General features: G+C 49.5%; 10 protein-coding genes across 10 annotated transcripts; 4 read left to right on the top strand and 6 right to left on the bottom strand.

Moving 5' to 3' along the window:
* The first annotated feature begins 1,283 nt into the window (after positions 1-1,283).
* BO87DRAFT_380972 (uncharacterized protein) lies at positions 1,284-2,250 on the top strand. Its single transcript, XM_025624416.1, has 2 exons — positions 1,284-2,091; positions 2,147-2,250. Exon 1 carries the CDS (start codon positions 1,597-1,599, stop codon positions 1,948-1,950), a length of 354 nt encoding a protein of 117 aa, XP_025474384.1. The 5' UTR covers positions 1,284-1,596; the 3' UTR covers positions 1,951-2,091; positions 2,147-2,250.
* BO87DRAFT_321078 (kinase-like protein) lies at positions 2,046-3,845 on the top strand (the record flags this gene model as incomplete). The annotated part of the gene is made up of 9 exons (XM_025619920.1): positions 2,046-2,101; positions 2,171-2,218; positions 2,323-2,452; positions 2,512-2,555; positions 2,612-2,711; positions 2,780-3,136; positions 3,190-3,268; positions 3,339-3,552; positions 3,581-3,845. 9 exons carry the CDS (start codon positions 2,046-2,048, stop codon positions 3,843-3,845), a joined length of 1,293 nt encoding a protein of 430 aa, XP_025474383.1.
* A 2,908-nt stretch (positions 3,846-6,753) lies between these two features.
* On the bottom strand, positions 6,754-8,230 carry BO87DRAFT_391483 (uncharacterized protein; the record flags this gene model as incomplete). The annotated part of the gene is made up of 3 exons (XM_025624966.1): positions 6,754-7,548; positions 7,633-7,853; positions 8,080-8,230. The coding sequence occupies 3 exons, from the start codon at positions 8,228-8,230 to the stop codon at positions 6,754-6,756; spliced, it is 1,167 nt and encodes a 388-aa protein (XP_025474382.1).
* Positions 8,231-10,763: 2,533 nt separating this feature from the next.
* Positions 10,764-12,609, bottom strand: BO87DRAFT_345783 (proteasome regulatory particle base subunit RPT5). The gene is made up of 3 exons (XM_025620876.1): positions 12,154-12,609; positions 11,636-12,051; positions 10,764-11,580 (listed from the first exon to the last, which is right to left on the bottom strand). Exons 1-3 carry the CDS (start codon positions 12,471-12,473, stop codon positions 10,922-10,924), a joined length of 1,395 nt encoding a protein of 464 aa, XP_025474381.1. The 5' UTR covers positions 12,474-12,609; the 3' UTR covers positions 10,764-10,921.
* A 135-nt stretch (positions 12,610-12,744) lies between these two features.
* On the bottom strand, positions 12,745-16,568 carry BO87DRAFT_370057 (putative trimethyllysine dioxygenase TmlH). Its single transcript, XM_025622014.1, has 16 exons — positions 16,356-16,568; positions 16,247-16,295; positions 15,791-16,111; positions 15,635-15,728; positions 15,278-15,549; positions 14,775-14,842; positions 14,530-14,708; positions 14,460-14,477; positions 14,331-14,397; positions 14,211-14,271; positions 14,061-14,160; positions 13,898-14,003; positions 13,748-13,847; positions 13,201-13,689; positions 13,079-13,150; positions 12,745-12,962 (listed from the first exon to the last, which is right to left on the bottom strand). The coding sequence occupies exons 1-16, from the start codon at positions 16,473-16,475 to the stop codon at positions 12,847-12,849; spliced, it is 2,232 nt and encodes a 743-aa protein (XP_025474380.1). The 5' UTR covers positions 16,476-16,568; the 3' UTR covers positions 12,745-12,846.
* Positions 16,505-16,918, bottom strand: BO87DRAFT_321041 (uncharacterized protein; the record flags this gene model as incomplete). The annotated part of the gene is made up of 2 exons (XM_025619918.1): positions 16,505-16,688; positions 16,824-16,918. Coding segments are annotated over 2 exons (279 nt in total), but the record flags the coding sequence as incomplete, so codon positions are not given.
* Positions 16,816-18,794, bottom strand: rmtA (protein-arginine omega-N methyltransferase HMT1). Its single transcript, XM_025624415.1, has 7 exons — positions 18,524-18,794; positions 18,455-18,468; positions 18,372-18,391; positions 18,205-18,314; positions 17,812-18,143; positions 17,279-17,750; positions 16,816-17,228 (listed from the first exon to the last, which is right to left on the bottom strand). Exons 1-7 carry the CDS (start codon positions 18,613-18,615, stop codon positions 17,222-17,224), a joined length of 1,047 nt encoding a protein of 348 aa, XP_025474378.1. The 5' UTR covers positions 18,616-18,794; the 3' UTR covers positions 16,816-17,221.
* A 682-nt stretch (positions 18,795-19,476) lies between these two features.
* On the top strand, positions 19,477-20,861 carry BO87DRAFT_345773 (PGAP3/PER1 family protein). Its single transcript, XM_025620875.1, has 4 exons — positions 19,477-19,640; positions 19,703-19,745; positions 19,803-20,577; positions 20,635-20,861. The coding sequence occupies exons 1-4, from the start codon at positions 19,515-19,517 to the stop codon at positions 20,687-20,689; spliced, it is 999 nt and encodes a 332-aa protein (XP_025474377.1). The 5' UTR covers positions 19,477-19,514; the 3' UTR covers positions 20,690-20,861.
* Positions 20,862-21,167: 306 nt separating this feature from the next.
* On the top strand, positions 21,168-23,622 carry agm1 (phosphoacetylglucosamine mutase PCM1). The gene is made up of 6 exons (XM_025624414.1): positions 21,168-21,394; positions 21,471-21,484; positions 21,587-21,731; positions 21,801-21,815; positions 21,873-22,379; positions 22,436-23,622. The coding sequence occupies exons 1-6, from the start codon at positions 21,302-21,304 to the stop codon at positions 23,315-23,317; spliced, it is 1,656 nt and encodes a 551-aa protein (XP_025474376.1). The 5' UTR covers positions 21,168-21,301; the 3' UTR covers positions 23,318-23,622.
* rrp3 (RNA-dependent ATPase RRP3) lies at positions 23,523-25,305 on the bottom strand. Its single transcript, XM_025620874.1, has 3 exons — positions 24,920-25,305; positions 24,064-24,840; positions 23,523-23,991 (listed from the first exon to the last, which is right to left on the bottom strand). The coding sequence occupies exons 1-3, from the start codon at positions 25,254-25,256 to the stop codon at positions 23,690-23,692; spliced, it is 1,416 nt and encodes a 471-aa protein (XP_025474375.1). The 5' UTR covers positions 25,257-25,305; the 3' UTR covers positions 23,523-23,689.
* Between the last annotated feature and the right edge of the window lie 36 nt (positions 25,306-25,341).

Below are 25,341 nucleotides of genomic sequence, written 5' to 3'. Positions count from 1 at the left end.
CTTCCCACCAGAAGATGGTTCCATCGAGAGCTTATCGAACAGAGGGGCTAGATGGGGTGAGCTTAGGCTTCAGAAATCAAATGTATCATTTTAATATAGAGCATGATTACTTACCAGGTTGTTTTCTAGAAATTAGTGATCCAGATGCCTGCCCTTCCCTTTGCGTCTATCCTTAGTAATGAGTACACTTCCTTTTCCTGGTTTGTCCCTGAAGAGAAAGTAATGAAACCCACTTTCCCAGCTTCTTAGTAAAAAGTCAGAAGAAAAAAAAGGATGAGACAATTAGAGAATCGAATGGCATATGCTAAATAACGAATGGATGTTGTATGCACTACTATATCACTTCAGCTGTAGCGCTTTCCCGGTCAGAGATACTACTTTGTACTGAACACATAGCTGCGCGACACCATAGGCATTCTGGCCCTGTCTTGACGTAATGTTACAAAGATACCACCTGCTCACTAAATCCGCCAAGCGAGTGGTTAATACACCAGAATCTATTATATCTGATCTAGAAGGTGTATGTGTCAAAACAAGCAACTGTGGCACGAGATTATGGTGAGGACCGGAAAATATATCCGCACTTGGGGCTTGGTGAACATGGCAGGCATTGCTAGGGTCTATCATGGCCTTCGGGGTTGTCATATTCCTAAGTATTCCTAAAAGTGGACGACATCATGATTAACATTTGCTTAACTCTGAATTACCGTGTACTCTTTCATGAAATGGCTCAGAGCCTGCTTGGAAGTAGTCGGCAGTCCTCTCTCACTCCTTGTCATCTCTGCACGTATCAAGACCATAACAAAAGTAGGCCAAGGGAAGGTGTGCTCCTTGTTCGCTTCCCACCTTGGAGTCTCTTCACCAAGCTCTTTCTGTGCCTGACATTGTCTTAACAAGTGATTAGGAAGTACTAAACCAGCCCTTGTTGTTATTCAAACCCTACTCCTATCACTTGCCGTCTCCCCACAGCACACACTATGCTAACCCCTGCAAAAAGCAACCCACGAACAAACCAGAAGCACTCAAATACCGCTAACAAAGACTTAAGTAAGTTACCAGGGTACAACGCTGTTCTGCTTGCTTATCATTCTGGGCTTCCCATTGATGATCCTTGCTAGGGAACTACTGCTAGTAACCAGGAGTCTCCACTGGTCATTGCCACAGGCTTAAGTTTACATGGCAGGGTGGCAAACGCGGAAGACAGATTCCGATCAGATTCTGTTGGAGGTTTAGATAATAAGTTAAGTAGATTGACTAGGGACTCTCTGCCTATCGCGTTGCTCGAGCGGGCTGCTGACCGAGATCTGACACACTGACCGTGAATATAGGACTGCCCTAGATCATATGTTCTGGTAGACTTGAAGATTGGACAAAGATAGAGATTGTAATCAGAATTGGGCAAGGGATGGTCCGTGGTGATTACTCGTTTGGGTGGGTGCTAAAGGTGGTTGGCGCCCAGTGCTCTCCTTTTCGAACGGGCCAGACACAGGGTTCATACCAATCCATAGCAGACTTGGAGACAAACAACGGCTCCATCACCACGTGTACAGTCAGTAACTAGACAGACAAGACAATCTTTCGCGCGGCTGCCGGGTAATGCTTCCGGTAGCAGAGACAGCAGTTGAATTTATTAGACGGCTGACTCCGTCTCGCCCGTCGACCCACCCTCTCAACCATGGAGCACCAGCTGTAGCCAAAGACGCTTATGCGCCAAAAGCACGTCTGTACATACGACAGTCAGGAGAAAAAACGGCTAAAACAGAGAACTTCGTGTCCCAAGGATCCAATTTCCTTGATTTGCTCCATGCCTCTGTCCCCCCTCTCTCCCCTCATGGGGCCGAGTACCTGGCTCCTATTACGGAGATGGAGGGTGGGGACGACTTCAAGCTCGGTGGTTCTGTCAATTTGGGGCCTTATCCCGAACTGACACGGCAGGCCATGGCTTTATAATGTTGCATAATAACTGTTTCACTGCAGGTCATGATCATAAACGCTCATCTGTTCTTCTTTCTCTGTCTCAGAACCCAGAACACTATCCGGATAACATGGAAGGCTTCAACCGCTCCGAGTTTCTAGGCACGGTATTCGAGTCTACAAAGCGGTATGTTCAGCTAGCAGTAACTTGACGCTAAGGAATAAGTCTGACCTTGACCGTAACTCTGTTGGGTAGATATGGAAACTTGCAACCCATTGGCTTGGGGGTGTATGGCCTTGTTTGGTAGCCTTTGCCCTGTTTTTTCTTGATTTCTACTGGGAAGGGGGAGAGAGAGTAATTGTGAGTGAGTGAGGGTGAGTGAGGATATGGCTGACATTTCAATCCAGCTCGGCACATGATCAAATTACGGGACAGGCAGTCGCCATCAAAAAAGTCATCAAGCCGTTCGAGACTGCCACAGTGGCAAAGCGTACTTTCCGAGAGGTGAAACTCTTGAAGCATTTTCGACACGAGAATGTATGGCGGGCCCTATCCATCTACCTTCAAGACGCCTTCTTCATTCTGACGATCTACAGCTCATCGGTCTTTGTGACATTTTTGTCTCTCCACTGGAGGACATGTAAGTACCCACAAACCCTCCATGCCATCACACTGGCACTGACCACTATCTCTCAGATATTTAGTGACTGAACTCCTTGCGACGGATTTGAATCGGTTGATGAGATCTAAACCCCTGGAACCCCAGTTTGTCCAATACTTTACCTACCAGATCTTGGTAAGTCAGCGGAGTGGTAACCCCAACAGAGTACCAATGCACAGAAATGACTAACTTAGCCTCCATAGCGTGGTCTGAAGTACATCCACTCCGCCGGCGTTATCCATCGGGACCTCAAGCCTAGCAATATCTTGGTTAACGAGAATTGCGACCTGAAAATATGCGATTTTGGGCTCGCACGAGTGAAGGAACATCAGATGACCGGCTATGTGTCTACATGCTATTATCGAGCACCGGAAATCATGCTGACATGGCAGAGATACGGCGTGGAGGTAGACCTCTGGAGTACTGGGTGCATTCTCGCCGAGATGCTCTCTGGAAAGCCCTTGTTTCCCGGGAAGGACCGTATCAATCAATTCTACTTGATTATCGACCTCTTGGGCAACCCTCCTGATGAGGTCATCGATCGAATTTGCAGTAAGAATGTACGTTTCGAGAAACCACCATTATAACAGTCCCATGCTCACCTGAATGATAGACGGTACAGATAGTCAAGTCACTTGGGAATAGACAGCCACGCTGTCTAAAGACAATGTTCTCGAGCGTCGATGAAGCTGGTATGTGATGTTCTGTTCAGGCATGGCATGGATGATGGACTGCCCTACTTACCGAAATCTTGCTGTACAGCCGTGGACCTCCTCGACAAGTTTTTGGTCTTCGACCCACACGCCAGGATATCGGCCAGCAGTGCTCTGGAGCACCGCTATCTGCAAATATATCATGATCCCACTGATGAACCCAGCGTTGAGAGACCATTCGATGGGTCGTTCGACGGCGCCCGACTCTCCAAGGAGACCCTCAAGCTTATGATGCACGTCTCCCTGGTGACTTTACTCTATGCGTACTATCTTCTAACACAGAGCATGCAGATATGCAGAAGTGCTGGATTACCACCAATCCGACGAATTAGCCCACCCAGTTACGCTTGCTGAAGAGCCAATGTCCGGAGCTGATCTACTCCCGAATATCAGCACATTTCCCGTGCCAGGACGGGAGACCGATACAAACCCGGACTCCACGCTTAGCCTCTTGGAGCCTTGGTCCACGTGGGACTTTGGAGGCCTTGACCTATCATTACCAGCATCAGATTACGTGGATCCAGCTGGTCCTAGTTTACCGACAACAATCGGGTGAGCATAAAAACACCAATTACAAGGTTAAGCCCGGGGTCGAGCGGATTCTTTAGGTTCGATACCCCGAAAGAAATATCTAAATGGCATGATGAAATCTTTTACTCTTCCTTCATCCTTCCCCGTTGAGAGTACCGGATTATATGGAACAGATTAGGAGCCACATCCTGGCCCGCGCGTTGTATTGGCGTCGTGCACATTTCCCAACTTAGTAAAAAGCGAAATACCTCTCGTCTGAGGGTGCGAGCAGACAGTGGCCATACTAGTGCCTCAAAACGGAATAGTATGGGTCTTCAATACTTGATGACGGCCTTTCCGACGGCCAAAGCCGTCGTACTCTCAAATCCGCGGAGTTGTGCGAATCTTCTTTGACGGGCATATTCTGGAGCGTTTTTGGTTATTCCGGTCATGCATCAGGCATCATCAACGATATTATGTACTGAGTCGGAACTAGGGCGTTCGACCGCATGATTCGCCGGAAAAACAAGCGTTGGAGTGATAATTCATTCCATCGCGAACGTCGCAGCACGCATCGATCTTTGGGAAGATATACGGAGATGTGGACAGCCAAACTAGCCCAGTTCAATCGATTATAGTAAAGAACCCACCGCTGACCAGATTAACGCCCCGGCCGAAGGTGTCCGAAGGATAGACACCGCTCCTTGCCTCATTTAAGTCTAGTTGTGTTCATCTGAACTTAACTGGTAAAAGCATCACTCGCCACCTTGGTTACCAAGTGCTTATTAACCATAGGCTGTTCACTTAGCCAACTAGCTGACAGGCGATGCCACGGCACAGCTCAACCGTCTAACAGGATAATTTCCATAGTAGCTCACAGCTGACTTGGCTGGCTAGCAGAATCAGCCCTTAGTAAGTGGTTGCGGTGTACACAGTAAGTAAATGGACCTTTTTCCAATGGCCTCGGCAGTCCCAGGGGGGTGGCAAAAGGCACCCAGCCAAAAGAGTGTGTATTAGAAAAGGCCTCCCACGCAGATCTCGTACGGTGGGGCTGACTAGGAGATAGGCCATCAGATCTATCTAGTCTAGATCTACTCTCTACAGTTTGAGAGCCTAAGCGAGGTGGGGAGTGGAGACGGTCATGCCCGGTGTGCACTGGGCCACCCGTTATCTGACTCTGGGAACCACCAACGAACTAGTCTATCCCCACCACTTGCACACACTCACACTATGTTAGTCACCCCTTGTTGAGTATTTTTACTTGACTGACGGAGAGTCATCACAGTTAAGCCCCGTTTGTTGACTCCACTGTCAGGTGGCAATGTTCGCTCTGCCAATTCCGTCTCGTCCATCTAATTTTTGACTGTCTACCACGGGAATAAAAGCAGTAGTTTAGTCAAGTCAGTACTCGTACTCAATAACTAGACGAGCGTCATGTCTTATTCTCCACTGACTTCAAACGTTCAGCCCTGGTGGATGAAAAGTGCACTTGAAGTACGATAGCATGCTGGCGGCTCTGTCAGCCTCTGTGGCCGCCAACAAGGGCACCCAAGGCGTCGTAAAGCTCTCATAATATCTTCCTTCCATGTCTCTCCTTTGATGTGGAGACATCACCATAAGTTTACCTGCATGACAAAACAGCACGCTCTTAGCTGCCTTTCACTTCAGCTACCCAGGGAGGATGGCCTGCATATATGCTGATATGCCTCAACAGAAGAACGGTTTCCTGATTCGAAAAGCTTGTGTACGTATTGTGAGCATCCTTCGGTGCAGGAAGCCGTCTTCGGAAGTCCCGAAGCTCAGTATCTGCTACTGTGCCAGCCCCACCGATAATACCTACTCAGAAGATGCTAGTACTGAGCCCCTTGGAACCACCGTCTCGTCTGTACGGGGTAAACGCCCTTCTCCCCTGTCTGACTGAGGTAGGGCTCGGCAGTACTCTTCCGGCCAAACATCCAAGAGTAACAGACTCTATCACAGAAGATATCTGATCTTCCCACCGTGGTTGCTATCAAAGTGTGGGCAGGCCACACGGGCACTCTGCATTTTGACGCTCCTTGGGGATATTACTTCTCATATTGTGGAAGTGGACCTTTTAGCTGCACACAGCAAATTCAACCACCTCCAATGGGTGATGAGACGGCGAACGATACGCACTCGTAGATGTCATCATACGACGTTCAGCTTTCTGTGGTTTTCGGACCTGATACCTGGTCGGGCAATCTTCTCCCTGTCTCCAACACTGCAAGAGGCTTAGCGGACTCAGAATTGCTCGGGCCCGAGATCGGCCAACCAATCATCGCTACTGGTTAAGTACCACTTTTCAATTGTCACCTGCAAAGATTGAAATACTACTGCTTATTCACATTGTACTATTATTTGTCTGGTACTAATTAATCTTCCTTGCTCATTAGCCAATCCACCTGGGCCAAATGCATCCATCTATCGATGGGTATGGATCGGCAAATACCACGAGGGGTCCACATGATAAGCATCCACCTTTGTATTACTCACTCATCCTGAGCCTACTGTGTAGTTAACTATGGTTTAGGACTAAATCCCGCCTACTCCGTTAACCCCTCTTGAACTTACCACTAGACTATGCTATGCCATGGCACATGGCCTTCCTATAAGTGAAACACTTGAGCATAATTTCCCCCGTGGAGACCACATCCCCACCTGAAAACCGGAGACCTCCACTATCTGGTCTCGACCTCGATCCACAGACTGGCTGGACTTTCCGCATGAAGACGTCCTTACTACAACCACGTTCAATGTAGACCAAGATAGAGTCTATCCACTACAACTTGCTAGGAGTATCAAAGACATTGACTGATCTCTACATCGCAATGGAACGTCTTTCATCTACGGCAGCGAAAGCTCCCTTGTCGCAAACAAATGTGTATACCAAGGAGTGACATTTCTGATGCAAATAAAAGCTGGTATGCTAGCCATCATAGCAAAAAGTGTGTCATAATGACGAACACCCATTTCGTCCATGTATTGTGCCTTTTCTCAGGAGCCTGGGTTTCCCGAAGGAAAAGAAAATAGAGAACAATGATGAACGCCATTACACCAACGCCAACACACCAAGAACGCCAGGGCATGACATATGACGGAGGGAGGTTGGAAGACAAAGTATTAGGATTGTTCACAAGGGGCTCATCTTCCACCCCGTCTGCAAGATCATCCTCTCCGTCCATGGACTCATCTTCCACCCCGTCTGCCAGCTCATCAATATGGAGATGGAGGGCCGCACGCCACTCTTCACGCGTCCTCATCTCATCTTTTCCTCCCAGATCTATGAGCCTTGTCAGCTTCGCCTCCAGAGCGTTCCTCTGCCCATCCTCCCACCTAAACTGTGGATCAAGCCTTTTGGCTAAGTTCCACACCTGGGAGGATTTGATGATTGTTTTAGTCTCTGAAGGCAACAAGACCTCCATCAAAATGACGGAGGGGAGGTCAGCAAAGGGAATCGCCTCTCGCGGAACATATTGCAGCTGGTGTACTTTCCCAAAAGCCTGGTAGCAAATTTGAAGTTTGAGGTCCCTAGCCGTGGGCGACAGCTGCCGTGGGGATACAGTGTCCAAGGTGCAAGGGATGAGATTGGAATCTTCCACTTTCATATAGAAAGAGCAGCCGTCAGCATTCGACATATTCGACATTGAAAAGTATCCGGATTGGTCGAATATGAGGTCCCCCCGGAGCGTGACTGGCGGAAGTTTTGTGTTGACGAGTATTTCGATTTTCTATTACACCACAGTGAGAAAGCTTTTCAATCAAATAGCTAGGGGTGACAGAGATGGGTAACCGAATGGAGAAGGTTTTCATACTTCCAGTGACCTGTCTTTGAGATGGTGGCTAATGCACGCCTTTCCGACGACTAAGACCTTTGCGGATTTGAAATCCTCATAGCGTCTTAATACGCCGAACAGCTCCTGCAAAACTTTGTGTGAAGCACCATCGGATGTCGAGGTCGTTGAGGGATTTGGTAGGGGGTCGGCGGAGGTGGCAGTAGCAATGGCAGTGGTGTGGTGCGCTGGGGGTGGCTCATCTTGACAGGAGAAAGAATCTCAGGTCAAGTAAGATAATAAACTAGAGTGGTTGAGTTGAAGGAAACTGAAAATGAGGTAGAGGACTTGTGTATTATGACAATGATTGTCTTGCAGCTTTGCATTGCCGCAGACTACTCTATACTTATACTAGATGATCACTCATGATGGAAGCAAAATGGCACATTTGAGAGTGCGCCTCCGACGCGGCAACCCCCCCCCCCCCACCTCCCCACCCCCAAAAGTCACCCCGACCACCACATCCCTCAAGCCCGAATGCATGCACAGCGATCGTGAAGTGATGTGTTGGCATCAATAGGGTCTGTGACTGCGCTTCGCTTAACATAACCTTCGTCATCGTAAAGACGATAGCGGACATGTTGGCCTCTGAAGGTTCAACGCTCCAACACAACTGGCCCTGTTTCTCATGCAAACCCGGGCAGCAGCAGTAGCCGAGACCGCTCCGATGAAATAGATCGTCCGATCTGAGTTGTTGGGCTAACCGGTGTTATTGAACTTTGCAGTTGGTGTGGAAAGGCACCGCGTATGTTACACTAAGTCTTAGTCGAACGCTCAATGGCTGGTAAGCGATGTCCGCTCCGGGACTGAGTGAACCGATGAGTATCCGGGCTATCATCAGATTTGGACCGCTACCAGCCATGCAACCATCATATCAGCAGCGTCAGTATGGTGAGGTACGATGCTCTATGAAATTTTGTCAGCCAGCGAAGGGGGAATAGTCAAGTCATATCATAGAGCTCTAGAGCGAGCATAGTGTGATAGAGACGATGCATCGATGAAGAGGAAGGGGAGTTTGGTCCAAGCGAGGAATGCGGGAGCCAAGCCTCCATGACAGGCTATCCATGTCCAGTATATTGAGCTTGAAGCTTTGGGTCGATCCGTGTTGACCCGGGAAAAAGGAATGAAAGATTGACGAGTAAACCATGAAGTGCTGCTTACTGCTAGAGACTGGAAACACAGAATGTGAGACATAGCCTACCAGACCAGATCTCTCATATAGACCGCTTCCTGCTCTTTCTACCTTTAGCACTTTCTCTTTATCCGCTCAAGCCGCCATATGTATCTTGGATGGCTCAAGTAGGCCTGCCAGCTCCGTGACCAGCCGTAGGACCTCGCAATACGTATAATGACACATGGGATACATGGCGGACTTACCGTAGATATGGATCGCCGCGTTCTAAATGTATTGTATTAAACAGCAGATGGATAGCCAGCGGAACGAGGGATTGTGAAGAAAGCTGGAAAATGCTGAAACGTTGACCAGTGTGATCTATCTCTCCTTAAGCTTTTCGCCGTTGGATGAGAAGAGAGACGCTGGTGCTCCGGACCCGGTGGTCGAATACCACCCCGCACTGTAGGGAGCCTTCAGCCACAAAAAGACATTGAATCCTGTGATTATCCGGAACAACCCGTCCTCAGAAGCTTCATCGATGCGGCCAGAGCGAGCTGACGAGTCCGGAAGGTTCAGAGCAAACGGTTTGGAAACGGCGTGAGATAAGAAACGAGAAATCACAATGACAGAGGCGTTTGAATGTAGTCAGCATACGTCACGCGAGCAGCTTTACAGCTCTGGGAATTGACAGGGTTGGTAGCTCGCGGAACGGCCTATGAGAGTTGACCTGGCTAGACACAAATCATACCGCTCCATCCTCAGCGAACTGAGCAAGCAGCCCTGACCCACAAAGTCGGAGGAGCAGGCACTTCTCAGGGGTAATCCAGTTCCCCGTGGAGGTTGCACTTGTCCAGTCCTACTCAATCATGTCAAATATTAGAGGCACAGCAAGCTCTAACGGATCAGGTCACGGACTTCAAGCCACAGAACGCAGTAACTGACGGCCATATTCTCCGAGCAATGTATGCTCGGGCACTAGGCCTGACCTGGTCTGTGTGCTGCTGCTTTCTACTGGCTAACTCGCCGGTTAAGGATTGTGCGACGATCTACTGTCGTCATCCTATGGCTATCTTTCATAGCAAGGCAGAGCGCACCATCGCTCTCTGAATAACCTTTAGGAGACGGCTGAACTGGTCATCTGGTTTCGCGACGCCACCTAGATCCAGAATCGTAGAGGTGTAAGATACTTATCAACTTGAGACACCAATCACAAGTCACACCAAGTATTGCGCCCATTCCACCTATCAACCTTTCCAGGGAGATGATATCATTGAGCAAATTCGGTCGCCGGCTGAAACTTTAGTGGCGTTACTCATCAGTTATAGTACACAGACACAGTGGGCCCTTTGAATGGACATCCGGGTATGGCACCATGACATCGGCACCAAACAGCCATGCAGATCCCCTAAGCTTTCAATCAGTCATCATCCCAATACAACGGAGAAGAATTGAGTTCCTCACCTCACATACTCTACGTTAGTAATGATTTTCGGACTTTGTATCACTTCATAGATCGACAAGAATACGGGCTCTGCAGTCTGGTTCTAAAAGTGGGCCTAGGCTCTGCTATGGCGGGATGAGTAGAGTAGAGAAACTGCATGTACGTTTGCTGATCATTTCATTCTTAGTTGAACTGGCTTGTCATAAGTAGGTTCTCAGACCGATCGGTCTCTGGTGGCTGTCATCGTCCGCTTTTCTTGGCCCTTCCTCTTCTCACTTCAGGAAACGGCTTGTATCAGGACGAAGTGGGAAGAGGATTAGCACGTGCCAGTGATGCTAGCTTTGTAAGCGGGGTTGGCAGAATGTGGAAACACGCATCTTTTGGACTTGAGGAGGACTAGGGTGGTGAGATGATGAGCGTGTAGGGAAACTTGCGGTTGAGATGCATGGCGGGTGCATCACCTGACCTGCTTTAGCATGGATTCTATAGACGGGTGCCCAAAGTCCCTGATGCGATCTTTATATATCTCAGAGGCTACTCCGCTTAGCTTTGAATACGGTTTGATTATGCGGTATAATTACGATAAAATGAGAGAGGTAATAGCATCTTCAGCCAAGGGAGACATATTTAATAGCATCCTCTAAGCTGCAGCAGGAGTAGATACATAGCATAATGACGACCCGGAGATCATGTAGATAATCGTGACGATGACCGAATTAGACATAGATACCCATGTTCGTGTCCTTCTTCTTCGCCTGTACTTCCGAAATGGCATCCACGTAGTTCTCGTGTCCTACTTTGCTCATGCCCTTCCGGAGAGCAATCATACCCGCCTCCACGCAGACAGCCTTCAGCTGAGCACCGCCAAACTCGTCGGTACTGCGGGCCAGTTCCGCCCAGTTAACCCGGTCATCCACGGCCATTTTGCGGGAGTGAATCTGCAGGATGTTGGCTCTCGCCTCCTCGTTGGGTAGCGGGAACTCGATCTTGCGGTCCAGACGACCGGAACGGAGCAGGGCGGGATCGAGAACGTCGACACGGTTCGTGGCCGCGAGGACCTTGATGCGATCATCCGAGGCAAATCCGTCGAGCTGATTGAGCAGTTCAAGCATGGTTCGCTGCACTTCACGGTCACCGGACTTCTCGGAGTCGAAACGCTTCGTACCGACCGCATCCAGCTCGTCGATGAAGATAATGGAAGGTGCCTTCTCCTTGGCAAGGGCGAAGCAGTCACGAACAAGTTTCGCACCATCACCGATGAACATCTGCACCAACTGCGGACCGGCGAGCTTGAGGAATGTGGCGTTGGTCTCTGCTGCACAGGCTCGGGCAAGAAGTGTCTTACCAGTACCGGGAGGTCCATACATTAGAGCACCTGTGAAGTGTGTCAGAAAGCCCGTGCTAGGCTGAAGAGACCAAGGATTGCATACCTTTCGGTGCCTTGATGCCAAGCTTCTTGAACCTGTCAGCCTCCTTCATAGGCCATACGATAGCCTCCACAATCTCCTCGATTTGCTTATCCAAGCCACCAATGTCGGTGTACTTCTCCGTCGGCTTCTCATCGACCTCCATGGCCTTAACACGGTTATCGTACTCGGCAGGTAGCGTATCCAGGACGAGGTATGAGTCCTTGTTGACACCAATGAGATCACCAGGCTTCAACTTCTCGTGATCTACTAGACCAATGAGAGGGAGATAGATAGTCTGGCGGGTCGACGTCTTGATGACAGCCGACTTGCCCACCCGTGTAGCATCAAGGTCAATGTTCGCCCCCTCCTCGGCAGCCTCAGCTTCAACATCCAAATCCAAAAGCTCGACGACGTTTCCGACCAGGTAGGGTAATTGCCTATCAAGAGAAACAGTTAGTAAATGACCCGAATTGCGCCGCAATTGCCACCGCGTCGAACAGACGCCAGCGGAACTGAAGGCCACGGGACTCAGAGCTTACCTGTTGTTCTCGATCTTTTCTTGGTTATCCTTAACTTTCTCTCGCATCGTGTTTTGCTCGTGGGTCAGGCGCTGGTATTCGCTCTTCATTATACGCAGCTCGTTCTCCAGCATCCGCCGTCGTTTGACGATGTCCGCTGTACTCGAGCTAAGGATCTCTTCGTCCAAGAGTCCATCGTCCTCATCTTTCTTGGCATCGGCATCTTTCATCTCAGCATCTCCTTCACCTTCGGGCTTCCTGCCTTCGCCGTCATCTCCCTGGTCCTTCTTCTTGTCTCTCTGCTCACGCTCAAGGTCGTCGAGGTCTTCCAAGGTCGACATGGTGGAAAACTAGAGTGCGGGCGTATGAGGTTAAAAATCGTAATAAGAGCGGAAAGGGTATCTGAATCGGGGGGGTGGGTGTGTTTTGTCGAAGGTGATGGACCTAGGGAGAAAGGGTTGGGGAACTTGAGCTGTGTTGGAGTCGTGATGCTTGAGCTCCGGCCAAACAACGTCAGCTGTCCTGCCTACGTCACGTGATACCATTACAAATAGCTTGCGCGAGTCCGCTTCGGTAAACACTACCAACAACGCTCAATGAGCTTTTCTTAGCCTTGAAATTTACAGAGGATCTAGGATATGTACACTAGAACAACCAACTGATGTCAATGTACAGTTATCAGCTGCCTGCACATACCCCCACGGAACAACAGGTTCAAATGTAGTAGTTGGGGTTATCCAGGGACCACTGGTCATTGCCGATGTTTCTTAGGACCTCCTCGCGACCGAATTTAAGAAGACGGTATCGTGAGATGAAGTCGTCATTATTTACTGTCCAGTGTCAGCATGTCGGTTTCTAGGACAGGGATACGACAACAAGAAGCATGTAACGGAAGGCCAGCAAAACATCCTGAAAAAAGGCATCCAAAGCAGTAAAGGATACTTACTATATCCACCGCACATCCTGCGCTTTCCTGTAAATTCCGAGCGACCGTGAAGCATTCTCCAATTGTCGAAGACTTGGGAAAATTAGTCCTGTTCGCAAACATCGTTCCCTGCAACAACTTACTGAGGGCTGTCCCTGGTTCAAGCTGTGTCCAGATCTCCATGTCTTTGCGACGAATTATCTCGTCCCAGTGCCGTGCGGCCGTATACCATTTGACCTGCTCCTCCCAGTTCCAGTTCTTCTTGGCGGCTCTGTCATAGTTGTTCCAGCGAATCTGATATAGCCGTTGTAGTTCAGGGTGAACCTTAAGGACTGGAGCTTGCTCCGCCGGTTGCACGCATACGTCCTCATTCCCACTCGAGTGGTAAGGGTGATTCGTCGACATCAGTACCTCGAAGTCTTGCGGGCTCTCTTCACGAAGAATCGAAGCAGCCCGGAAACCGTCAACAAGCAGGCTGGCGCCGCCATCTCCATTGGTATGGGATAGAAGGTGGAATAGCTGAAGCCTCGCAGGATCGGTGAAATAGGTGTTGTCCGTATGTGCTCCGAGGAATTCCGTTGTATATGCAGTGTCCTTGAAAGTCAAATCGGCTGTGAAATCCCAGAATCCACCTTGTAAACGGGGAAGAGTCAGGAACCGACAGAGGAATGGCCAAGGATGTTGCCTTACCGTAATGAGTATTTCTGATGAAAGCAATTCTCTTTAGGAGAGCTTCAGTTGATTCGGGGTTGGTAGGAACTCCTTGTACAAAAGCAAATCCCCAGTCGTACTTCGCAGTGTAAGCAAGACTTTCTGGTTAGCAATGGAGTCATAGCTTACAATTCCTTCAAGCCAGTCACGCAGAGCACCATCGTCGGCCATGATATCTGCGTAAGGAAATGTTGGAAATGTCGTGTCTCTGCCCGGAACGTATGACTTGATCTCTCTGAGTCGAATTGGTATTTCAGCAAGGGTAGCTACTGCAGCTCAACGGTTGAAGTACCTGAAATGTAGTTCTGACTTCGGTTCCAGCTTGGAAGCAGGCTTGTTGGAATGGCTCTTGAGCCACGGAAATGGATAATAGGCATGATGCCCGTCCGACCCTTCACAAAGTCAACGTCCACTGTAAGATGACGGGATAATGTTCGCTTACAGTCTACCTTCACACCATCCTTCTCATAACTGAGATCTTTGATACGGATATCATCAGGTATCTGTATCAGATAATGATCAGTAACTCCATCCGTAACAAGACATTAACTTACTGACTCACCGCAAACGTATCAACAGTTCGTTGTCTTGTGTCTGGATGGATGCATTTGGAACATTGGCAGTTGTCCCTAAATATAAGTAAGTTACTGATCGTGCATATGCGCTACTCTGTAGCTTTGGGAATTCCCACCGGAGCCAAAACGTCCCACTGTCTGATATTAGCATCGTGATTCAATTGATTCCATATTAGGGATCCTTACAAATTGCTGGCTTGACCTTCATGACCGAGCTGCAACGCCTCCCACTTTTTGTTCCTCAAGTGGAGAGGCCAGGGATCCTCGTTATCGCTGCTAGAGGGTGTGGCCTTGACATTTGCCACTGATGAATTCGCGCGTACTAGCGAAGGGAATCGAGTTGAGACGGATGATGACTTGTAGGTCTTTGAAAAGAGTGCACCCCGGTATCAGATTGCTACCCTCACTGGATTTGGTGATCTGCCTCTTACCATTCTAACATATTTCGGGGTAAATGATGACACGGCACGCGATGTGCTAGTACCTCGGTCAATCATCACTGTATGTGCGGGAGTCCTTGGGCGTCATACCTTGCATGATTCAAGGGACCAAGTGCCCTAAGGAAGGAGAGTCTGGCCACACTGTACATTTTGATCTTACTATACACCAAAACTGAGGATTATTGATGGGAAACAATGGATCTCCACAGTGTCACCCCATATCAAGCCCCACGTCACGTGCGGTCGTCAATTAGGCCTCGGCCCGCCATTCTGATCTTATCTTTCGTTTGATTCCAGTGTACACGTAGTAGATGGCCGATGAACTCCATTTTATGATTGACTATCCATAAAGTTGCTGGTTATTAAATAGAAAAACAGCTAGCGACAGATCTCTACACTCATTGAATACACCACAGGTGCCAATCATAGCTTGCTTCTTGGGTTGGTAACCTTCATCAGACAGCGGCCGTTGCTCAGGACCGCCTTGCCCTTACCGTTCTTGGTTACGAATCGAATTTCTTCATAACCATCTTGGAGACTGCCCGTTCTCCAGATTTCAGTAACAAGCTTGTCACCAGGTATGACTGGCGAAGCAAAGCGCGCTTGAATCTCCTTAAGATTCTTCGGATCACTACCACCGAGCTCTCGCAGAACACCATGGGCAGCGGAATTCCAGCTGAAGAGGCCATGGACGATGGCGCCACCGAAGCCCATCTTCTCGCCAGGCTCGGGAGTAGCATGTAGAGGATTGTAGTCTCCGTTGAGTCTAATCGGCGGTATCATTGTCAGCATTCAAGGATCCACCTTGTCCACTACGCTAGTACTCTTATGTGGCTGGGGCGGTATCTTACCGATAGAGATGGGCTGTCTCCGGAGTCGTTTGGACTACATGGACGGCATCTGGCTGCTTGCCTTCAGGTGGGGCATAGTTGGCATTGCTGGGGCCTAAAACCCATCGCGTCAATAACAAGGATATCTGATATAACAAATGCTTTTGGAAGCCTTACCTTTCGGACCACCCCAGTTACCCTGGCCAACGAAGAAACCGCTGCTAACAGTTCTTGAGTAGATCTCGCCTGTCTCCTTATCCACAATAGTCTGTTCGGTTTCGATGACAGTGCCAGGCTTGCCCTTGTCATAGACTCCAATGACCTTGTTGCGCAACTCGAACTTCTTACCCTCGCTCGTGGGGGGCAAGGGCTTAAGGATGGTGAGCTTGCGCTGGCCGTCAACCACGCGGCGATAGTCGAACTTTGGAACACCAGGGATAGGGGATCCGCCAGAACGGGCATAGAAGTCCGTTACTTCTTGATCAGTGAGCTTAAACGCTGTATTGAATACGTTATTAGCGAGGAATTCATGTCATGCAGCTGAGGAACATTAAACCCAGAGAGTTCATATCCGGAACATAATCCTTGAACACCGCGATACTTCACTTCGTAGAACCGGGAAATTATACATACGAAGAATTATAGGATACGTGGGAAAGACCGCAAAGTTCGGATGGAGCTCCTGTGCGAACCTCAGTAAGAAAATTGTGTAGTTGATATGAGCATATAGAATGGAACTCACGTAGAGAAAATGCAGCTCATCGGCCTTGCAGCCGATACTGTAGGCAAAAAGTAGAGCGTCACGCTTGAGCCAGGACACCTCCTGGCGAGGGAATTCATGACCAGCTCCTGGGGTTGACATTATGGAAGGTCGATTAAGATGCGATAAATTCACCAAACACAATTAAGGACAATGGTAGGGCCTACGGGGGACGCTTCTTTATCTGGAGGTCGAAGATAGATTGATGCGGAGAAAGGCCCCCAGAAGGGGCAGTTAGTGTAATCCATGCCGTTGCGGGGCTCCGGCCAAACCGAGGCTCGATCACGTATCAGCCGATTTGGCCGAGAACATTCCCTATCCTATTACTGATTGTTTTCTACCAGAGACGAGACTGTCATACCTTTCAATGCACATTAAGTTTTGTTTCTTACCATCCGAATGGCAAGATGAATGAAATGACTTTAAAAGAAATTATCAGAGGTAGTGAACCGGTTAATTGAACTTCGTGAGATTAATGGACCTGAAGCTAAGTAATGCATAGACAGAACGTCGGAGGTGTGAGACTGAGCGTCGACTCGGGGTATCTACTTGGGAAATTCGAGGAGCTTCATAATCGTCCTTTGGAAATCTTCTCTCCGTACCGCGCCAACTGATGATGCCGTTGCCTTGCCTTCCGTATACGCCGAGAAAAATGATGAAAAATGGCATGACTGAAATCAAAGGAAGTCCAAAATATAACCTTCCATCAGACCGACATCCATACAAGTGAACTTCCGTTAAAATGCTATGCTGCCCACAGGGCAGAACCACTTTATGTTACTGGTGAACATAAATCGACTCCAAGCAAAATAGCTAAGCAACCGAAGAAACAAGGGATGGCCAAGAATTTAGCACCTGCGAGGGTTAGCACATGATGAGTTACTCTGACAGGAACGATTACTCACATCCTGTAGAAGCAGCTGCCCTCGGAGTAACGGTTCGGATCCGTGGTCTCGAACTTGTAGGAGATGCTGATGTCAAGGTCGCGCTTGTTCTTGTCGTTTGGCTTGTTCTCGAGAACACCGGAAACAACTTCCTCCTCTTCGACAGTCAGAACATCGCGAAGATAGAAGACGGTCTGCTTCCAGTGGGTATATTTGGCATGGGGACCGGTGGAGAAGGTGATGGGCTTGTGGCATGCGCCGAATTCAATATCGAACCAAGCGATCACTGCGTGGATGAAGTCACTGCGCTTGGCAGGAAGCGAAAAGGGTACCTTGAAGACCAAGTCGGCCGGAGTGACGGTGTAAAGATCAAGGGTGATGATGGGGCAAGGGTCGGTAACGAGCGCCTTCATCTCGACAGTGTCGACAAGGGGCTCGGTAAGGGCAATCTGCTTCATCGGGCTGTAGTTGAATCCATACACATTGTCCCAGACTAGAATCCGTTAGCGTCCCAAATTCATCGAAAATAGTTGCGCCAAGTGAAGTGTGCTTACATCCAATCTTGTCATCCTTGTACTCGCCATCCTCGATGGCAGCCAAGTACATGGTGGCCTTGTCGGGGAAGATCTTGCCGCCAGGAACAAGGTAACGGTCACGGGCGTAGAGAACGGTGTCCAACATGCTCTCATAGAGAAGGAAGTAGCCCATCCACTCGGAGATGATGATATCAACCTTGGGATAAGGGAGGACAACCTCCTCCATCTTTCCCTGGAGCAGGGTGATCTTGTCCGACAAGCCATTCACAGCAACAATCTCACGAGCCTTCTCAATGATCGACGACATATCGACACCAATCACATGCTTAGCACCTGCCTTGGCGGCGAACCTTTTGAACCAAATGTGTTAAAAATATCCCATCGTTGACCAGTCGATCGGCTTGAACATACATGCTGAGAATACCAGTTCCGCAACCGACATCGAGAACGACCTTGTCCTTGAAGATGTGACGGTTCTGGTAGATAGAGTCACGGTACGATCTAGTACGAACATCATCTTTCTAGAAAACCGGTGGTGGTTAGCGATAGTCAAGGCGTTGTGGTAGAATTGTACTTACAAGCATCTCCTCATGAATGCCTGAGCGGGGTCCGAGATTAGCCACATCCAACTAAAGTTACTTGGGTCATAGATAGTATTTACCATGGTGATCATAACTGTGATTCTTGTCAGCATAAATGATGCGAAGAAGACTTCTTATCTTGGCCATACCTCGTGAAATAACGCACTTCAGCGTGGTCCATGCCTACCATGCGATCAGCGCTGCTGGTGGTCATGGCAGCAGAGTCTGCTTCTCCGGCCATATTTGCGGATCGGTCGATTTGGTGATAGTCGATAAGACAGAAGGAAGAAGAGGCAGAGGCACAGTAAGAGAAGAATGTGCAAGGGGAAAGATAGGAAAAGCCGAAGAAAGAAAGAAAAAGAATGCTATACAGCTATGTTATGGAGAAAAAGATATGGGCGCCTCAAAGATCCCTTCAAGCGCGGCCCTCTTTTTTTTTAACTTTTGCCTTGTTAGGAATTTCTCCTCTCGATGGCAACTCCCGCTAAATCCGATAAGGTTAGCTCGTTTCATTGAGCGCTAGTCCCAAGTCGAACGTATCATGTGACTAATTAGCCCTTTGTCGTGACTAGGGCTATACCAGCCAGCATGCCAGTTGGCGGTTAGTGATTGAATTTGGCGCTGGCCTGCTGTTTTTTAGAATGATTGAATGATTTGGCCACCAGTACAATATCTAGGGGATGCCGGTATTCCAAGACTAGTTAATCATCGAATGTCATATAAAGACTCGTATGGTCGCGCAACTGGTTTTCCGTATGTTGCAGGCTACTGTTGGTTCATAGTAGTACCGCGTAAGATTCCCTAGCATGAACGGAAACAAGCACCCCAAGCCTGGTGCTGAAACAGATACACTCCGGGAAAGTGGGGCTGGATTGCCTACTTTGTAGATTTGAGCAGAGTTCACAAATGAGCTTGAAACGATCTTGCTTCTAATTCTGACTGTCTACATAGTACGTATAGTGTAAGGAGAATGGATGCCTTAGCAGGCGTTGCCAAGCTGTTGTTCCATTGTTGCCGTGCGCGATGCCGCTCCGCCCCCGCCGGAGCTACACGCCGCCCGTCTAGCGTCTAAGCTGTTAGTTTCACTCCTGAAGCTTCCCTTCTCAACTAGAGTGCCATACAACAACCACGAAAAGCACCATGTTTATAGGAACGATAAGGAGGAGTACTTACTGCTGCTTCCTTTTCCTTCTCATTGCCGCTCTTATTGGTAAAACGACAGCCTCTCTTGGTGACCACCTTCCCGACTTCAAAAAATGCGTTAAGGTACATCAACCGGAACCTCATAGCATCCACAACCCGGGAGCCAATGGCTAAGCAACGAACAGGTTTGCCAGGCTGAGAATTGCCAGGATGGCAATGATGTAATTCGTGAGTCTCATAAGCATTGCTTTCTGCCAGCTTGGCTACTAATTAATTGGCTACCAGCTCTCCATCTTCGCCTCATGCTGTGGACATGCCCTTCCGAATGCGATTATACCTGTCAACATGTCGTGACGGACCGCCGTGTCGCTCGTGATCCTCCCATGTTGAACCCAGTATTACAATTCCATGGTAAATGGCCATTTCGCAGAATCATGGGGATGCAGGAACCATTTTCCGTTCTCTTCTCTTTGTTCAACTTTCTTGCCCACTGGCATGGGATTGGACGCATTCGTGAGACGGTACCAGCTTGGCACTCCCTGCGGCCCTATTACATTGCCTTCGGATACTGCGGTTTGGCATGCTGGACCTTCAGCGCGGTGTTCCACATGAGGGACTTGTCCTTGACCGAGAAGTTGGATTACTTTGGAGCGGGGGCTAATGTCATGTATGGGTTCTACCTTGCACTTCTTCGGATCTTCCGTCTGGACCAGGAGAAGCCTAGATACAAACCAACTTTACGTCGTCTGTTGACCACGGTCTGTGCTCTGCTCTACACATTGCATGTGTGCTACCTCAGCTTCTGGTCGTGGGACTACACCTACAACATGATCGCAAACATTGTGATAGGCATGGCCCAGAACATCCTATGGGTGGCATTCAGTATTCACCGCTATCGCAAATACGGCAAGGAATGGATGGCCTGGCCCGGAATGATTGTGGTGTGGATTATTTTGGCTATGAGCCTCGAGTTGCTGGACTTTCCCCCTTGGCACGAGCTGATTGATGCGCATAGCCTTTGGCACCTTGGAACTGTGATCCCGACTGCTTGGTGGTACTTGTGAGTTTATGCTGGAATCTGACCATAGGTTTACTACGCGGCTGACAATTGCGATAGGTTTCTCATCAAGGATGTCCACAACGATGTGGCGGGCGATAGGCTGAAAGCCTGAATCAGCTCAATGGCTCGATCCGAAGTATCTGGACACGCATGACCATTTACCGCCCGGTCTATTGGTCTAGCTTCGTATCACCAGTGCAGGTGATCGGATAGTAGTAGCTTATATAATATGATAGAGTAGTAGTTTTCAACCAACCGCGCCAGGTAATCAGCCAATAAATTTGGGCATTCCTAGTATTTATTATGGGCGATTCTTTTTGCTATAGTTATGTTCATTGAAAACCAAGTCTAATCTAGACAAAAGAGAGAGGTGAATAGACATGCCGGGCCATGCAATGCTTCGACTCCGTTCCTCCCGCTTCTGCATTGCACCACACCATGCCATGAATGATTGTTGCGGGTGCCTCACCGCCCACCGCTCGGGACCCTGGGTACGTAGGCAGTAACAGGGGAACAGGGGCAGGAAACTAAACCTGAGCTGGACGGAGCGTGTCTCACCCAATCTTTTATTTGACCCTTCCCCTCTCTCGTTTTTTTTTTTTTTTTTATTGTGGTTCTTACCCCCCTTTCGCTTCATATTATATGTTCTCTGAACCCCCGAGGTCTCAGTTTTTCAAGTCCTTTTGGTGCTAGTCAACTTATCCTTGGTTTAGTTTGCGCCACAATGGCGTCCCCGGCTATCAGAAAGGCGATCGCTGAAGCGGCGTCGCAGTACTCCAAGCCCGAAGGGAAGGTCTTTCAATATGGTACCGCGGGGGTGAGTTCGTTACTCCATGAAAACCGACTTCTTCGAATATGAAACAAGATGTACTAATTACCTCCCTTACTTGCAGTTCCGTATGAAGGCGTAAGTTGCTCCCCTGCCGATAAACACCTCGAAGGATCGACCCCGCCTCCACAATACCCCGCGACCGCCCTTTTGTTTACACTTTGACCAACGCATTGCCAGTGATCTCCTCAACACCGTAGTCTTCACCGTGGGCTTGCTTGCTGGGCTTCGTTCCAGAAAGCTTAGTGGACAATGGGTTGGTGTCATGGTCACTGCCAGTCACAACCCCGCGGAAGATAATGGTGTCAAGTTGATTGATCCCATGGTGAGTCGCTGTGAACCTCGCTAGCTTGGAGTATGTGCAATGACATGATAAGTGGCTAATACTGTATAGGGTGAAATGTTGGAGGTAAGCTCCCGGAGCTGTAGGATACTGAAATGCGACGACTTTCTCACATCGCTGTAGGCTGAGTGGGAAACTTATGCCACCAGACTTGCCAATGCCCCGCTTGACAAGGTCGGTGATGTCTTTGACGAACTCATCAAGGAGATCGATGTCAGCATGGAGAACCCAGCTCGTGTCGTCTTCGCTCGCGACACTCGTGCCTCCGGCTCGCGTCTGGTCTCCGTCATCAATGCCGCCCTTACCGCTTCGGAGGTCGAATTCATCGATCTGAAGTACATGACCACCCCTCAGCTCCACTATGTTGTGCGCTGCAAGAACACTCTGGGCACCCAGTATGAGTATGGCGAGCCCACAGAGCAGGGCTACTATGAGAAGCTTGCCGAAGCTTTCAAGAGAGTTATGCGTGGTGTTAAGGTCAAGGGCTCGTTGACCGTGGACTGCGCGAACGGTGTTGGTGGGCCCAAGCTGAGAGAGCTCATCAAGTACCTGCCCGGCCCGGAGGAGGGTGGCATGGATATCAAGATAGTTAATGATGATGTCATTAACCCTGATAGCCTGAACTTTGAAGTCCGAAACCCCTTCTGTTCTGCCTGCTTTCTATCTGCATACTGACTGGCTTCTAGTGTGGTGCCGATTATGTCAAAACGAAACAACGTGCCCCGCCTTCCTCCAAGGCAGCTGCTCTTGACCGCTGTGCCTCGCTGGATGGTGACGCCGATCGTATCGTGTACTACTTCATCGACGAGAGCAACACTTTCAGATTGCTTGACGGTGACCGCATTGCCACCCTTGCGGCCTCCTTCATCGGTGATCTTGCGCGGAGCGCTGGAATTGCGCAGAAGCTCAAGATCGGCGTCGTCCAGACCGCTTACGCCAATGGTTCCAGCACGGACTACATCGAGAAGGTCCTGAAGTTGCCTTCTGTTTGCACCAACACTGGTGTCAAGCATCTGCACCATGCGGCCCTGCGCTTCGACGTTGGCGTCTACTTCGAGGCCAACGGTCACGGTACCATTACTTTCTCCGAGACCGCCTTGAAGACCATTAAGAACACTGAGCCCCAGTCTCCTGCCCAGCAGCGCTCCCTTGAGTGCCTCCAGGCTCTTACTGACCTGATCAACCAGGCAGTTGGTGATGCCATCTCCGACATGCTCCTGGTCGAAGCTATTCTTGCTCACAAGGGCTGGAGCCCCAGGGAATGGCTCGCTACTTACACCGACCTTCCCTCGCGACTTGTCCGCGTGGAGGTTGCAGACCGCTCCATCTTCAAGGCTTACGATGCCGAGCGCAAGCTCGAGTCGCCCCCAGGCCTCCAGGCTAAGATTGAGTCCCTCCAGTCCCGCTACAACAAGGGCAGAAGCTTTGCCCGTGCAAGTGGCACGGAAGATGCGGTGCGTGTCTATGCCGAGGCAGCAAGCCGCTCCGAGGCGGACGACCTTGCTACCCGTGTCGCCAACGCCGTCCGCGAGGCTGGCACTGCCAAGGAAACATTGCAGTCTGCTTGAACCCATACTGCCTTGGGATGACGGACTGCTCTAAATAGCAAAGCCCGATTCACCTGCAAAAAGATATCAGATATACTTACACAAATGGCAAGCGTATGAACAGGAAAACTCTGTTCTGCCTTGCAAGCATCCTGGGAACTTTTACGAATGAATTTATGAAATTAGTTTAATCTGCATTGAAGCAAAAGAAGTTGCATTTGATGTTCTCAGATCCGTTTCCACGTTTCAGATACATTCTTCTAGCATTTCTAGTTGATTGAAGCCACATCTAGACTTTTATAAACAAACGTCGACACAGCAAGCAGGTGAACAATCATCAATTTTGGGTATTAACTTCGTAAAATGCAGCCGAGAGGTTAAGGCCTTTCAAGCCTAACCCTCCTCTTGATCCATCTCATCCCGAGACCGTTTACCACCAAACTTCTTGCCCCTGCCTCCCTTCTTCTCATTGTAATCTTTCATATCCATAATCGCCTGGCGTTGCGCCTCCGCGACATTCTCACCAAGCACCATGACCTCGTCCTTAGGGCAGTCATACTCCTTGAGCTTCTTGCCCAGAGCACCTTCGATTCTCAGCCAGACCTCAACATCGTACTGGGCGACAAAGCTGATAGCAAGACCACTCTTTCCGGCACGGGCAGTACGTCCGACACGGTGGACATAGCTGGGAGAGTCTATAGCACATGAAAACATTAGCTAAATCCAACAATATTGCTCCCATAACAAAAGACGGGGGTTATACATACCACCCGGCAAATCAAAGTTAAGCACAACATCAACCGACGGAATATCCAAACCACGAGCAGCCACATCCGTCGCGACAAGAATATTCCGACTACGAGCACGGAACTTGCCCAACGCACCAAGACGAGCCGACTGCGAAAGCTGACCATGTAGCGGGATAGCGCCGAAGCCAAGCGCACGCAGCAAGAACGCAAGTCTCTGCGTCTCGTTCACCGTCCTCGTGAAAATAATCGTACTTTGGCCGGCGAACTCGTTCAACAGGTAGACGAGGTACAAGTCCTTGTGCTTCTGGGGAATGAAGAGGTAGGATTGGAGGAGAGTCGAGACGGTCTGGTATTTGCTTGTGGAGACGGAGACACGGAGCGGGTTGGAAAGGGAGGCACGTTGGAGGGATTCGACCTTGGAGCTCATCGTCGCGGAGAAGAGGAATGTGCGGCGCTCGCGGGGCAGGACTTTCAGGATCTTGTCGAGCAGGGGTCCGAAGTCCATGTCTAGAAGTCGATCCGCTTCGTCCATGACTAGGTACTTCAGGTTGCGGAGGGAGAATCCCTTGGTGTTCTCCAGGTGGTCGAGAAGACGACCGGGGGTGGCCACGATGATATGGGGCTTTTTGCCCAGGGAAATCGATTGGGATACCATGTCCATACCTCCGACGATGACGCAGCTTCGTACGCCCAGGCTGGCGCCTAGGGACTCGAAGGATTTGGAGATCTGGTAGGCGAGTTCTCGGGTTGGGGCGAGGATGAGACCGAAGAAGGGCTGGGGCTTTTCCATCAGGGCTGTGCGGGGATGTTAGTTATTAGTTCTAGTTATATTTTATAGCGCCCAAGAAAGGCAATGCTGTGGCTAGAAACTTACCCTGTAGGATGGGAAGAGCAAACGCTGCCGTCTTTCCACTTCCGGTCTCTGCAAGACCGATCAAATCACGGCCTTGAAGAGCCAGAGGAATCGACTCCCGCTGGATAGGCGTGGGCGCTTTGTAGCCCATGGTCTCGCAAGCCTCGCATAGCTGTTCGATGATTCCTAGTTCCTTGAATGTCTTGGTCTGTCCCTCTTCTTGTTCTTGCTCTTGCTCTTGTGCTTCCGGTTCTGGGGATTGCTCTGGGGTGGAAGATTCGACATCGCTCTCTTGTGCGGGCGCAGGCGCAGGTGCAGGTGCCTCACGGGCGACCTTGCGCTTCTTGACTCCAGGCATAATTTTTTGTATGTGTAGAGAATATCTTTATCTGGCAGCAGCGAAAATTCAAAAAAAACTTGTCGACATCATTGCGAAAGTAAAA

The sequence above is a fragment of the Aspergillus neoniger genome (assembly GCF_003184625.1).
Source record: "Aspergillus neoniger CBS 115656 unplaced genomic scaffold BO87scaffold_57, whole genome shotgun sequence".
In the NCBI taxonomy this organism is placed as follows: Eukaryota; Fungi; Ascomycota; class Eurotiomycetes; order Eurotiales; family Aspergillaceae; genus Aspergillus; species Aspergillus neoniger.
Note: the sequence above shows the minus strand (reverse complement) of the source record. Positions and strands in the feature narration are given on the sequence as shown.

What these genes read in the sequence shown, in the direction of transcription:
- BO87DRAFT_370057 (XM_025622014.1), bottom strand. Translation starts at nt 16,475, where the DNA reads ATGTCAACCCCAGGAGCTGGTCATGAATTCCCTCGCCAGGAGGTGTCC. An exon ending in GAGACAGCCCATCTCTATCG is followed by an intron (nt 15,550 to 15,634) that starts GTAAGATACCGC and finishes ACCGCCGATTAG; the next exon opens with ACTCAACGGAGACTACAATC. An exon ending in TGAACCAGGGACAGCCCTCA is followed by an intron (nt 13,151 to 13,200) that starts GTAAGTTGTTGC and finishes AATTTTCCCAAG; the next exon opens with TCTTCGACAATTGGAGAATG.
- BO87DRAFT_380972 (XM_025624416.1), top strand. Translation starts at nt 1,597, where the DNA reads ATGCTTCCGGTAGCAGAGACAGCAGTTGAATTTATTAGACGGCTGACT.
- agm1 (XM_025624414.1), top strand. Translation starts at nt 21,302, where the DNA reads ATGGCGTCCCCGGCTATCAGAAAGGCGATCGCTGAAGCGGCGTCGCAG. An exon ending in CTGATAGCCTGAACTTTGAA is followed by an intron (nt 22,380 to 22,435) that starts GTCCGAAACCCC and finishes ACTGGCTTCTAG; the next exon opens with TGTGGTGCCGATTATGTCAA.
- BO87DRAFT_345773 (XM_025620875.1), top strand. Translation starts at nt 19,515, where the DNA reads ATGTTTATAGGAACGATAAGGAGGAGTACTTACTGCTGCTTCCTTTTC. An exon ending in ACTTCAAAAAATGCGTTAAG is followed by an intron (nt 19,641 to 19,702) that starts GTACATCAACCG and finishes AGCAACGAACAG; the next exon opens with GTTTGCCAGGCTGAGAATTG. An exon ending in CCGACTGCTTGGTGGTACTT is followed by an intron (nt 20,578 to 20,634) that starts GTGAGTTTATGC and finishes CAATTGCGATAG; the next exon opens with GTTTCTCATCAAGGATGTCC.
- rmtA (XM_025624415.1), bottom strand. Translation starts at nt 18,615, where the DNA reads ATGGCCGGAGAAGCAGACTCTGCTGCCATGACCACCAGCAGCGCTGAT. An exon ending in GCATTCATGAGGAGATGCTT is followed by an intron (nt 18,315 to 18,371) that starts GTAAGTACAATT and finishes CCGGTTTTCTAG; the next exon opens with AAAGATGATGTTCGTACTAG. An exon ending in CAAGGATGACAAGATTGGAT is followed by an intron (nt 17,751 to 17,811) that starts GTAAGCACACTT and finishes AACGGATTCTAG; the next exon opens with TCTGGGACAATGTGTATGGA.
- BO87DRAFT_345783 (XM_025620876.1), bottom strand. Translation starts at nt 12,473, where the DNA reads ATGTCGACCTTGGAAGACCTCGACGACCTTGAGCGTGAGCAGAGAGAC. An exon ending in GAAAAGATCGAGAACAACAG is followed by an intron (nt 12,052 to 12,153) that starts GTAAGCTCTGAG and finishes TTCTCTTGATAG; the next exon opens with GCAATTACCCTACCTGGTCG. An exon ending in TGGCATCAAGGCACCGAAAG is followed by an intron (nt 11,581 to 11,635) that starts GTATGCAATCCT and finishes CACACTTCACAG; the next exon opens with GTGCTCTAATGTATGGACCT.
- rrp3 (XM_025620874.1), bottom strand. Translation starts at nt 25,256, where the DNA reads ATGCCTGGAGTCAAGAAGCGCAAGGTCGCCCGTGAGGCACCTGCACCT. An exon ending in TGCTCTTCCCATCCTACAGG is followed by an intron (nt 24,841 to 24,919) that starts GTAAGTTTCTAG and finishes ATCCCCGCACAG; the next exon opens with CCCTGATGGAAAAGCCCCAG. An exon ending in TAACTTTGATTTGCCGGGTG is followed by an intron (nt 23,992 to 24,063) that starts GTATGTATAACC and finishes CATGTGCTATAG; the next exon opens with ACTCTCCCAGCTATGTCCAC.